This window comes from Onychostoma macrolepis, chromosome 17, assembly GCF_012432095.1.
Source record: "Onychostoma macrolepis isolate SWU-2019 chromosome 17, ASM1243209v1, whole genome shotgun sequence".
NCBI lineage: Eukaryota > Metazoa > Chordata > Actinopteri > Cypriniformes > Cyprinidae > Onychostoma > Onychostoma macrolepis.
This window is the reverse complement of record NC_081171.1, coordinates 1,649,635-1,662,388: the sequence shown is the minus strand read 5'-3', so window position 1 is coordinate 1,662,388 and position 12,754 is coordinate 1,649,635. Positions and strand designations below refer to the sequence as shown.

Sequence of the window (12,754 nt, the reverse complement as noted above, 5' to 3'; positions counted from 1 at the left end):
GTTTAATGTATTCTTGGAAAAATGTGCATATGGACATAAATGTTGTCATTTTTAAGTAATTTATCATGATGTGATGATTAGAGTGAAATGACTATGTGAAATGAGATAATATGGTCAAATGTACTGGAAATCAAAGACTAAGGGCCTATATAAAAAGGGATAATACGTTTTGAGCGTATTATGTCACGAGTCAGTGGCCATATAAGTTACAAACAAGTAAAATGTTATTTCTTTATAGATTATATAACAACAACTTGCAAAACAGAAAAGGTAAGAAGCATTATTTGAGAAAAGGGCACACTGATATAATCGGCAGACCTGGAATGGAACTAACTTTATCCTGCGCTGATGTAATTTCCGATTTTTGTGAAAAGGCTAATCAGCTTGAGCATCAGCGTAAACAGACAAGACTCGTGAAATGACGGATGATGTAAGACTGTGTTTTGGGCCTCCAGCGTGGGTCGAGGCCTCGGAAACCTCTGGAAACGTCTGGATGTATGAAATAGGCTTCCTTTGGGATGCTCTGCTTTGTCACTGTTGGCAGGTTTTCCCCGTTTGTGAATGTCAAATGCATTCTGCTTTTCCCAGGCAGCCGTAAAACAGCAGATTCTCAGAAACATCTTCCCGACGCTCACGGTTTCTTAAAAATACTGGAACGTGGAGGGGGAATCTCAGGAAAGCTGTGAAGAACAGGCCCGGCTCGCGTTTGAACAAAAAAACAAAAGAAAGAAATAGCAAATTATGTTTTGTGTAAAAATAAAAAAAAAAGACAGAAGAAAATCATTTTCATATAAAGTAAGATACTTTTTTTTTTTTGTCATGAAAATGTGACAATAACTTCTTAAAAAGGTGCTAAAATAGATATTTTACAAAACAAAATGTTATGTTTTCTGTATAATAAAGTCTATTTTAAGAAGTTTTTTATTGCATGAGATAAACTGCCATGAAAATTTGACGATGTAATAAATACTAAAAATAAAATAAAATAAATAATAATAATTGAATTTTTTTTTTTTTCTGGTCCTATTTGAACAAAATCAAAATAAATAATTAAATACAAAAAATTCTATTTTCTGTAAAATAGCATCTATTTTAAGGAATTTTTTTTGTATTTATTGCATGAGTTTACTGTCATGAAAACGTGACAATACAATAAAAAAAATTAACTTTTTTTGTAGTTTAATATCTGTGGTTATATTTTGTGGATATATTTTTAAAAGACAGAAATAATAAAAAAAAAATATATATATATTTTTTTTGTAAGATGAAGTCTATTTTAAATAATTTTTAAAGGATTTATTGCATGAGCTTAACTGTCATGAAAATGTGACAAAACAATAACTCCTAAAAATGTTCTAAAATATTTATTTTATTTTATTTTCTTACAAATTTATTTACATTTTGTTACACAAAATAAAAAAAAAGTAAAAAAAATTTTTTTTTCTGTAGAATGAAGTCTATTTTAAGACATTTAAAAAAGCTGACTGAAAAAAAATTACTTTTTCATTTTGTCGTTAAATTTTGTGATAATATTTAACCAAAAATAAAAAAAAGACAGAAGAAAATCATTTTCATATAAAGTAAGATACTTTTTTTTTTGTCATGAAAATGTGACAATAACTTCTTAAAAGGTGCTAAAATAGATATTTTACAAAACAAAATGTTATGTTTTCTGTATAATAAAGTCTATTTTAAGACATTTAAAAAAGCTGACTGAAAAAAATTACTTTTTCATTTTGTCGTTAAATTTTGTGATAATATTTAACCAAAAATAAAAAATAAATAATTAAATACAAAAATTATATTTTCTGTAAAATAGCATCTATTTTAAGGAATTTTTTTGTATTTATTGCATAAGTTTACTGTCATGAAAATGTGACAAAACAATAACTCCTAAAAATGTTCTAAAATATTTATTTTATTTTCTTACAAATTTATTTACATTTTGTTACACAAAATAAAAAAAGTAAAAAAATTTTTTTCTGTAGAATGAAGTCTATTTTAAGAAGTTTTTATTGCATGAGCTTAACTGTCATGAAAATGTGACAATAACTTCTTAAAAGGTGCTAAAATAGATATTTTACAAAACAAAATGTTATGTTTTCTGTATAATAAAGTCTATTTTAAATAATTTTTAAAGGATTTATTGCATGAGCTTAACTGTCATGAAAATGTGACAATACAATAAAACATTTTTTAAAAGTGTCCGAAAATAGATTTTATTTTACTTTTTTGTAGTTTAATATCTGTGGTTATATTTTGTGGATATATTTTTAAAAGACAGAAATAATAAAAAATATATATATATTTTTTGTAAGATGAAGTCTATTTTAAGACATTTAAAAAAGCTGACTGAAAAAAAATTACTTTTTCATTTTGTCGTTAAATTTTGTGATAATATTTAACCAAAAATAAAAAATAAATAATTTCCATAAAATTAAATCTATTGTAAGACCTTTTGTTAGAATCACTGTATTTTCATGACACTTAAGATCATTTCCTCTTGATTCTCATGACTATAATATGACAAATTAAATATTATTTTAAACGGTAAAGTAGACATTACGGTATTTGTTGTACTGCCTTTAATTTATGCTGATTTAAATAAAACTGTACTTTATTATTGTAAAGTAAGACATCCAGACATTTCACCTTTGGGAGGAAAATGTGCATTAATGTCATAACAATACAAAAGAAAAATCCTAATGGTCTTTATATTTTCTTTTAAATTTTGAGGTGAAATGGCTGTGTTTTCATAGCATTCACTCTCAGAATGCCGCTGTAATAATCTTTGAGAGGAATCAAGCGGTTGAATCAGTGTTTAGTCTGGACGTCCTCCTTTCCGAGGGTCAAAGGTCAAATACCGACTCCAAATTCACTCCCAGAATTCCTGATTGTTTTTCGTCGAGAGCAGCAGAGCTGGAGGAGTGGATGAATTTCTCATGCTCTGAACAGAAATAGAGGCCGTCCTGCTGATTTATGACAGACATTTATAAGCATATAAGACTTGGCAAGAAATGGTTTACTCTAAAAATAGTCAAATTAAATCTGATTCTTCAGGGTCACCGTCCTTCTCACGGTTTTATGTTCTGCTTCCCTCGTTTCTGGCCGCACAAAATCAAAAGCAGAGTTTTTTGCCCATTTTTGCAGCGCTCATCATTGAGTTTTAATGATGTTTGCATTGCAGTATGGAGACGTCTTGAACATTCTGATATCCAGTAAGAAGAAAGGCAGTGCCGTGGTTGAGTTTGCATCAGCAAAAGCAGCTGTGAGTATTTTACATATCCAAATACACAACAAAACAAAACACTGTTTTATCATGCATCATTTTCAAAATATTTCAGCCGCATATTGAGAAGATTCTCATCAAAACATATCGGAGGGTCATATAACAGCCCAAAATCAAAGAGGAGTAATCCATACAATATTATTTAAAGAAAATTATTAAATTTATTATATAACCCAAATGAAACTACGATGGTTAAATAATAGGAAAATAATTCATAGAGACATCAGTTGTTGTCAGTGATACTTGCCTTCAGCCATAACAAAAGATGGCATTAAACAAATATTAAAAATATACTGTTTTTATGATGTTTCTACATTAATTTGAAGATTGAATGTGAAATTATTGCAATATAAAGGTATAATTAATTTCAGAAAAATGTGCGATTAGTTAATTTTTTAATCGATTGATAGCGCTAAAATATATATATATTTTTTGTAAGATGAAGTCTATTTTAAGACATTTAAAAAAGCTGACTGAAAAAAAATTACTTTTTCATTTTGTCGTTAAATTTTGTGATAATATTTAACCAAAAATAAAAAATAAATAATTTCCATAAAATTAAATCTATTGTAAGACCTTTTCTTAGAATCACTGTATTTTCATGACACTTAAGATCATTTCCTCTTGATTCTCATGACTATAATATGACAAATTAAATATTATTTTAAACGGTAAAGTAGACATTACGGTATTTGTTGTACTGCCTTTAATTTATGCTGATTTAAATAAAACTGTACTTTATTATTGTAAAGTAAGACATCCAGACATTTCACCTTTGGGAGGAAAATGTGCATTAATGTCATAACAATACAAAAGAAAAATCCTAATGGTCTTTATATTTTCTTTTAAATTTTGAGGTGAAATGGCTGTGTTTTCATAGCATTCACTCTCAGAATGCCGCTGTAATAATCTTTGAGAGGAATCAAGCGGTTGAATCAGTGTTTAGTCTGGACGTCCTCCTTTCCGAGGGTCAAAGGTCAAATACCGACTCCAAATTCACTCCCAGAATTCCTGATTGTTTTTCGTCGAGAGCAGCAGAGCTGGAGGAGTGGATGAATTTCTCATGCTCTGAACAGAAATAGAGGCCGTCCTGCTGATTTATGACAGACATTTATAAGCATATAAGACTTGGCAAGAAATGGTTTACTCTAAAAATAGTCAAATTAAATCTGATTCTTCAGGGTCACCGTCCTTCTCACGGTTTTATGTTCTGCTTCCCTCGTTTCTGGCCGCACAAAATCAAAAGCAGAGTTTTTGCCCATTTTGCAGCTCATCATTGAGTTTTAATGATGTTTGCATTGCAGTATGGAGACGTCTTGAACATTCTGATATCCAGTAAGAAGAAAGGCAGTGCCGTGGTTGAGTTTGCATCAGCAAAAGCAGCTGTGAGTATTTTACATATCCAAATACACAACAAAACAAAACACTGTTTTATCATGCATCATTTTCAAAATATTTCAGCCGCATATTGAGAAGATTCTCATCAAAACATATCGGAGGGTCATATAACAGCCCAAAATCAAAGAGGAGTAATCCATACAATATTATTTAAAGAAAATTATTAAATTTATTATATAACCCAAATGAAACTACGATGGTTAAATAATAGGAAAATAATTCATAGAGACATCAGTTGTTGTCAGTGATACTTGCCTTCAGCCATAACAAAAGATGGCATTAAACAAATATTAAAAATATACTGTTTTTATGATGTTTCTACATTAATTTGAAGATTGAATGTGAAATTATTGCAATATAAAGGTATAATTAATTTCAGAAAAATGTGCGATTAGTTAATTTTTTAATCGATTGATAGCGCTAAAATATATATATATATATATATATATATATATATATATATATATATATATATATATATATAAGCACAGGAGACTGTATGTAATAGAAAGCAGAAGCTCAGTTATTGTCCTGACTCCTGACCCCCGTGAGCGTCTGAGATTGGGGTCTGTCGGTCAGGACGGGACTGTTGTGGTTCTGCTCAGAGAAACATGGAGAGAACAGGCTTTGTGTTTGAGTTCAGCACATGTGTGTCTGTTCATATGAATGAAAGCACACACACATTCAGTCATTTATTATAGAAACCTACTTTATTATGCAGCGTTATACCAGCACTCGTTTCACGGCATTATATGTGTCCCTGCAGCACAAAAGCAGTCTTAAGCAGCACAGGTATATTTGTAGCAATATCCAACAATACATTGTATGGGTCAAAATGATCCATTTTTCTTTTATGCCAAAAATCATTAGTATATTAAGATCATGTTCCATGAAGATATTTTGTAAATTTCTTACCGTAAATGTATCAAAACTTAAATTTTGATTAGTAATATGCATTGCTAAGAACTTAAGTTAGACAACTTTAAAGGTGATTTTCTTAATATTTAGATTTTTTTGCACCCTCAGATTCCAGATTTTCAAATAGTTGTATCTCAGCCAAATATTGTCCGATCCTAACAAACCATACATCAATGGAAAGCTTATTTATTCAGCTTTGAGATTATGTATAAATCTCAATTTCCAAAAATTGACCCTTATGACTGGTTTTGTGGCCCTGGATCACATTTCATGCCATCTCGATCTTCTCTGTGCTCTCAATCAGGACCTGGCGTTTAAAAACGAGACCGGCCTGACCGGAAACTCTCTGAAAATCACATGGTTGGAAGGACAACCGGCCCCGACGTCACACGACACCGCACAACAGGTACAGCAAACCATAAAACAGCACAAAATCACAGGAAAATAATCTGTTTTATATTTATATTTGCATTGTGACAGTAATTTGTACAATTAAGCACATTTTCCCCAAATTCTCATTATTGTAATGTGTTTAAATCGTTTAATTTTTGGTCTCTTTTTTCTCAATAATGATCTTCATCAGATTAAAAATTTGATCATTTTCTTTATGCAAAATTAAATTTCTTTTGATTTTGGGCTGGAATATATAGAAGCTCATTTTCACCATGGACTAAACAAATCTGAACAACTCAGAATAGTCAAACATAAACTTGTAATCATGAGAAAAAATTCTGAGAATACAGTCACATTTAGATTTTTTTTTTTATTCCGTGGCAGAAACAAACTTGACTTTATTTCTCACAATTCAAAAAAGTCAAGCTTATTTCAAAATGATTGTGATTTTAAACCCACATAAAATGTATTTACACTTTTTATTTATTTACAAATTTATTTATAAATAAAATGAAAAATAGGAGAAAAACGGAGGTAATGATGAAAATTAAAATAAATTTTTTTAACGATTTAAATGAAAATATTCATTAAAAAACTGAATTAAATGATCAACAAATACATGAAAATGAAGCATATTTTTATATATTTTTAATATGTATATTATACATTTTGTTTATATTTTAAATGTCTAGATTAGAGTGAATTACATTTATTGCGTATTGTTTTTGTGAGTGTATTGTGAGAGTCTGATGTACAGGAGAAATATTTTTTATATGTTAATACCTCACAAATCTGACGTTTCTCGTGAGGAAAAAAGTCCAAATTGTGAGATTAAAAAGTCACAATTACTTTCATAATATTCAGTAACAGAAATAATCATCTATAGAAATGTGACCTGAATATTCTTCACAGGTTCCATAAGATTCACCCTATTAAATGCATTTAAAATGCAAATTATCAATATATTTAATAATATAGTTTTGAACCCACTCCAAAGATTTTTTTATTCATGATTTATTTAAAAAATTTTATGACACATACGGGACGGGAAAACAACAGCGACAACAAAATAAATATCAGCGAATGACTGAAATGCATGAAAATCAGCTGAAGCAGCAAACGCAGTTTAATAGGAAAGTAACGAGCATGTAAACACAGTCACTGCTTCTGTGCATGAGTGTTTGTCTGAGTCTAAGTTTTACTGAAGTATAAGGTTACCGCAGCGTTCCAGATGATTCCTATAGATTTGGCGTTCAATCTAAATAACATATTTCATAGCTCTGTCAGAGAGACGTGTGTAAACACACAGCTTCGGCGGCTCGTGAGGCTCCTGAACAATGACTTCGCTGGGTTTGTTTGACTTGGAGCTCACGGCTCTCGACCCCCAGCACAAGTCTCATTATGGCCCAACACGGCAGGACAGGGAGGAGTTGTGTGTGTGTGTGTGTGTGTAATATGTGACTGGCACGAGATCCTGCACAAAAACACCCCTCCTGACTGCACTGCCTCCCTCTGTCCCGCTTCCAGTCTCTTCTGCACAGTTCACATCTATATCTGCTGTTATCAGAGCAAAATCTGAGCATGGACGGTTCTCAAGATGTGCGGTTGCATGAATGGTTTTGTGTCGTCTGAACTGATTGTGATGAGAGAGCTGCGTTATTATTGCTTACTAAAACTATTACAGTCGTTTTTGTTAAAAGCTGAAATTAAATATGGATATTAGATGAAGACTGAAACGTATAATTTGCTAAAGCAACATTTTCAATTATGGGCTTATGTGCTAAATCGGGAAAAATATATAAAGCTAAAATAGAAGAAAAGCTAATAAATTAGACAAGCACTTTACAAGTTTACTAAAACAGAAGCTAGAATTAAATAATTGTAAATATCTCAAATAAAAGCTCATTTAAAAATATTAATAAATGCTCATTAATTTGCAAAGATACTCTGAGCAGTTTTATTATCATTGATACAGTATTATTTAGTTAATATTATTAATTAGTTAATATATTTGTGTGTGTGTATATATATATATATATATATATAATTTTTTTTTTTTTTTTTTTTACTGTAATTTTAAAGTTTTAGTAATTTGAGTATTTTTGTCATTTTTATTAGTTTTATTTTTTTTAAACATCTATAAAGTTTTTATTAATTACTTTAAAAAGTTAATATACTTTAACTTAATGAAATGGGAAATGTGGCCTTGGCAACTAGCTGAAATAAAAGTTTTTTTAATATCTTATTTTACTGTGTTTTTAGTTTTAGTTAACTGTAATAACCCTAGTTCTGAGTGGTTTTAGCATGTCACTAAGTGGTTGCTAAAGTAAACAAGGGTTGCTAGTTGGTTTCATATAACTTTATTGTATAGGCTTGTCAGTATAATTACTGACTGGGTTTCAATATAAAATGATACCATTGCTGTTTTATACCATACCATATTGACCTACAAGCACTGAAATAATGGTTGATGCATCAGTAAGGAGCTGTTCCTGATCCATTAATGTCTCCGTCGCTGTGAATCCTTGTTCATCCGGCAGCTCTAACCTGAACTAAATCTAATCCAGCAGCAGAAGAGCTTCAGGCCTCCAGTTACATCAGTGAATAATGATAAAAGCCACTGATACAGAGAATTATAAAAAATAAATCCGGTCGTCTGTTTGTTAAACTGATGCAGGTTTGAGAAGAGTTTTACTCTGCTGGTTTTCTGATGTTTGTATATTTTCTTGCATCTCTGTTTAATGTTCACTAGAAGTACACTATACTGTTCTAAATTCATCAAGGATGCATTAAATTGATTAAAAGTGCCAGTAGAGACATTTATAATGCTACAAAAAAATAAACGCTGTTCTTTTGAACTTTCTATTCATCTGTGAATCCTGAAAAATAAATTTATCATGGTTTCCACAAACATATTAATGTTTTCAACATTGATAATAATCAGAAATGTTTCTCAAGCAGCAAATCAGCATATTAGAATGACTTCTGAAGATCATGTGACACTGAAGACTGCAGTAATGATGCTGAAAATACAGCTGCGCATCACAGAAATAAATTACAGTTTAACAGATATTCACATAGAAAACAGTGATTTTAAATTGTAATAACATTTCTCAATTTTTACAGTTTTTCCTGTATTTTTAAACAAAATATTGCAGCATTGACTTGAAAATTATGAACGGTTGTGCAAGTCATTGCTAGTTTGTGTTCTAACAAGCACTAGATATATGTTTTATATTTATATAAACTATTTATATTTTTTTCAATTCAGTTTTGTGCCATTAGCAGCCTTGAAATCACATTTTTTCTTGATAATAAATAAGGCAGGGTGGATCCATAAAGCGGATGACATATGAAGTGTGATATAGTGAGCCGATCCTCAGCGCACAACATTTACTCCATTTGGCTGTTAATGAACTCATTTTAATGCTGCAGGTTCCTCGTTTCGATCATGGAGCCAAGTTGTGGGATTTTCCAGAATAACGTGCATGAATGTTATTAAGGGATCTGATGCGGAATTGCATCAATTCAGCAGGTTTCTAAAGGCAAGTAAAGAAAAACGGGGTAATTTTCACATTTACTGTCTCAGAGTCGTGTCGCCCATCAGGGAGGTCAGATCTACATGCAGGCCGAGGTCAGCTGAAACGCTGTGGAGGTCTGGCCGAGCCCCTCCGCATCCCATAATTCCCTTAGACCAGTCGTGAGTGCAGATCTGGTTTCAGGGTTGCGGGCCGGCCTGCAGCTGGGTTTTTCTCTTGCAGGTCGTCTCTGAGGTTTAATGCAGCTGCACCCGAGCTCTGGGGGAATTTCTCCACGTTTATGTTAAATGGAGATGTAGAATGCGTTTGAGTCTCAGCTCGGTGTTATTGATGCTTCTGGTCAGATATCATAGCAGTGTTTTGTTGTCCTGGGAGTAGAAATGAGAAATAGGTATGTAATGTGTTTGTCACTTCAAACACTTAATTGTTAAATAAATGAATCGTCACGTGCAGAACGTGATATAGCGCTCAGAAGAGGAGTGACAACTGTATTTATCTGCAGTGTGAACGTGGATCGATGGTAGCGAGATGAGTAAATACTTAAATTAGGGCTGCACGATTCGGCCCAAAAAATGCAAATATGATTATTTTTGTCATATTTCAGTTGTAATTTAAACTATGACATTATAAACATTTAACTTCTCATAATAATAATAATAATAGTAATTATTATTACATAATTATAACATGTATTATTATTGTTAGTCTTCATACTTTTTATAAATAATAATAATAATTATTATTTATTATTTTAATATTTTATTTTAATTGGTTACACTTTATTTTAAGGTGTAATTATACATTTAACTACCGAGTAATATTAATTAACTACATGTACTTACTATATGGTTAGGATTAGGGTTTGGTTTAGGGTTACTTGCATGTAATTATGCATAATTTATTGTTATTATAATAGTAAGTACATGTAATATGTAACAAGAACACCTTAAAATAAAGTGTTACCTTTGAATTATTTTGTTATTATTTTATTTTAATATTTTAAAAATTAATATGGCAGTATATTAGTTTTGTACTGTAAAGTAAAAATAATATTTAATAATAATTATAGTAATAAGCAATAAGTAGTAATTAGTAATGGTAATAATTAATAACAAGTTTTATTTTACAACAATAGTAAAATTGCAATACTAATATTTATGTCTTAATTTAATCACTTTCTTACATTAAATCATTAACAAAAGATTTTAAATGCTTCTCTTTACAAATGTAGTTAAAAGGTTTTACTATAGTAATAAACAACTTTGATTTAGTGCATTTATTAATCTAGTTTAGGAATTTATAAGTAATTTAAAAAGTTTTATAAAAGTCAGTCTTTTATTAACTAATGTTGATTTATACAATTTAAAGGTTTAGGTAGATTTTTTAATTCAAGATAGTAAATAATGTTCAATCAAAATATTATATTATGATATATTCATTATTTTTTATTAATTATACCAGAATATATGTTTACTTTTTATATTAAAAGTGTTCTTAACGGTAAAAACCTGTTAAATGGTTAACGGTAAGTTCCTGTAAAATCCGTTGCATTTCAAATTTAGTTTGAATTTGATGTTTTTTTTTTTTTAAATAACTATGTTTCTTCTTAGTTTTTTCTTATCAGTTATGTTTATTAGGGTTGTATGTTACATCTAATGTTGTTAAATTAATATTTATTGCATATTTCAGTTTAATGAGTCTCACCATGATGGTGTTTAGTGCTTGTGTGAGTGACACTGTGCACCTTCTACTGTATATATGTTACTATTTAAAAGCTGCTTGTGATGGGCTTAATTGGTTCATCGTGTGACTCATCATCACCTGCATTTGGTGGTTATCAGTGTATTTCAAAGGTACAAAGCAGATTTCAGTACTTTAACAAGTTGGTAATATAACATTATATCAGTTAATGAAATTACGGTATTTAACTGTAAAGTTAAGTTAAAAACGGTAAAACCTAAAATGTTGTTACCGTATTTTTTACGGTAGAATTCCGGCAACCACAGCTGCCGTTTTTTTACCGTACATTTTACCGAATTTTTTAAGTGTATATAAAACAACGAACTTTATTTGCGTACATACAGTATACTCATGTAAAGTGATATATAACATATAGCAAATATTAACTGCTTGATTGTTTATATCATCTGATACATGCATGAAGATAAGATATTATAAACATTAACATCATGATTTTCTGTAAAGCTGCTTTAAATCAATGTGTTTGGTGAAAAGCTCTGTACAAATGAAAATGATTTTATCCTTCAGCTCTAACGTGATTATGTTCATATTTCATGTCTGAATCCTGTATATCATCACAGTGTGGTATCTTCAGCTCTGTCCGTCAGTAGAGACGCACTTGAGCCCGAAGCAGGATTTTCTTCTGTGGAGTTATTTAGAAACATTGGCCTCCGTGTAACATTTAACTGTTCCCTCCGCATGCCTCTGACAATAAATCTAGATTATTTGGATTGGGTTTGGTTTCACGGCTCCGAGCTGTGATAAATTCTCAGGGCTTGCGTGATATATGAAGGCACGGACGGTTGTGAAACGTCTTGGGAGCGTGAAATAAATGACTAATAAGAGTTTTTGGATGGTGCGCTTATTCAGAAATGAACAGAAATCATCATGTTTAGCAGAAATGTAATTTGCACGATTTACTTTCCCTGACTTCAGGGTTTTCACACACTCGAGTTTTGGCTTCACTCGATGTTCTCGATATGTAAACTAATAGACTCGTTCCCAGTAGCTTCTCTGTAACATCTGCCCTCGCCGCCTGGGATTAAACGTGTCAGGATTTGAGGATGTGAGATATGACATGTTATTGCTTTACATGACTGTATGCAGACAATCATATCATATCTTTGTGCGATAATATAGATGGAATTTTGTGACTATGTAAACAACAATGAACAACACTTCTATTATAAAAAAACAAACAAAAAAACATAAATGATGTTGTAATTAATAATATTATGAATAATAATTTTAATAATATTTATTACTAGTATTATTATGGAGTATTATTTATTATCTTTGATTAAAATGTCTACCTTTTAACATTCTAAGTTGTATAAATCAACATTTGTTAATAGGCTGACTTTTATAAAACTGTTAAAATTACTTATACATTTCTAATCTAGATTAATAAATGCAGTAAATCAAAGCTATTCATTACTACAGTAAAACCATCTCACTACATTTGTAAACTTATTTT

The 12,754-nt window shown here is 30.4% G+C and overlaps 1 protein-coding gene across 2 annotated transcripts in view; it reads left to right on the top strand.

The window, feature by feature from the left end:
- Positions 1–12,754, top strand: part of dnajc17 (DnaJ (Hsp40) homolog, subfamily C, member 17) — a 61,943-nt gene that overhangs the window by 24,841 nt on the left and 24,348 nt on the right. For both annotated transcript variants that reach the window (XM_058749772.1, XM_058749771.1), the window contains exons 9-10: positions 4,594–4,674; positions 5,910–6,011. In XM_058749772.1, the coding sequence (XP_058605755.1) occupies positions 4,594–4,674; positions 5,910–6,011 (183 nt within the window). The remainder of the gene's footprint in view (positions 1–4,593; positions 4,675–5,909; positions 6,012–12,754) is intronic.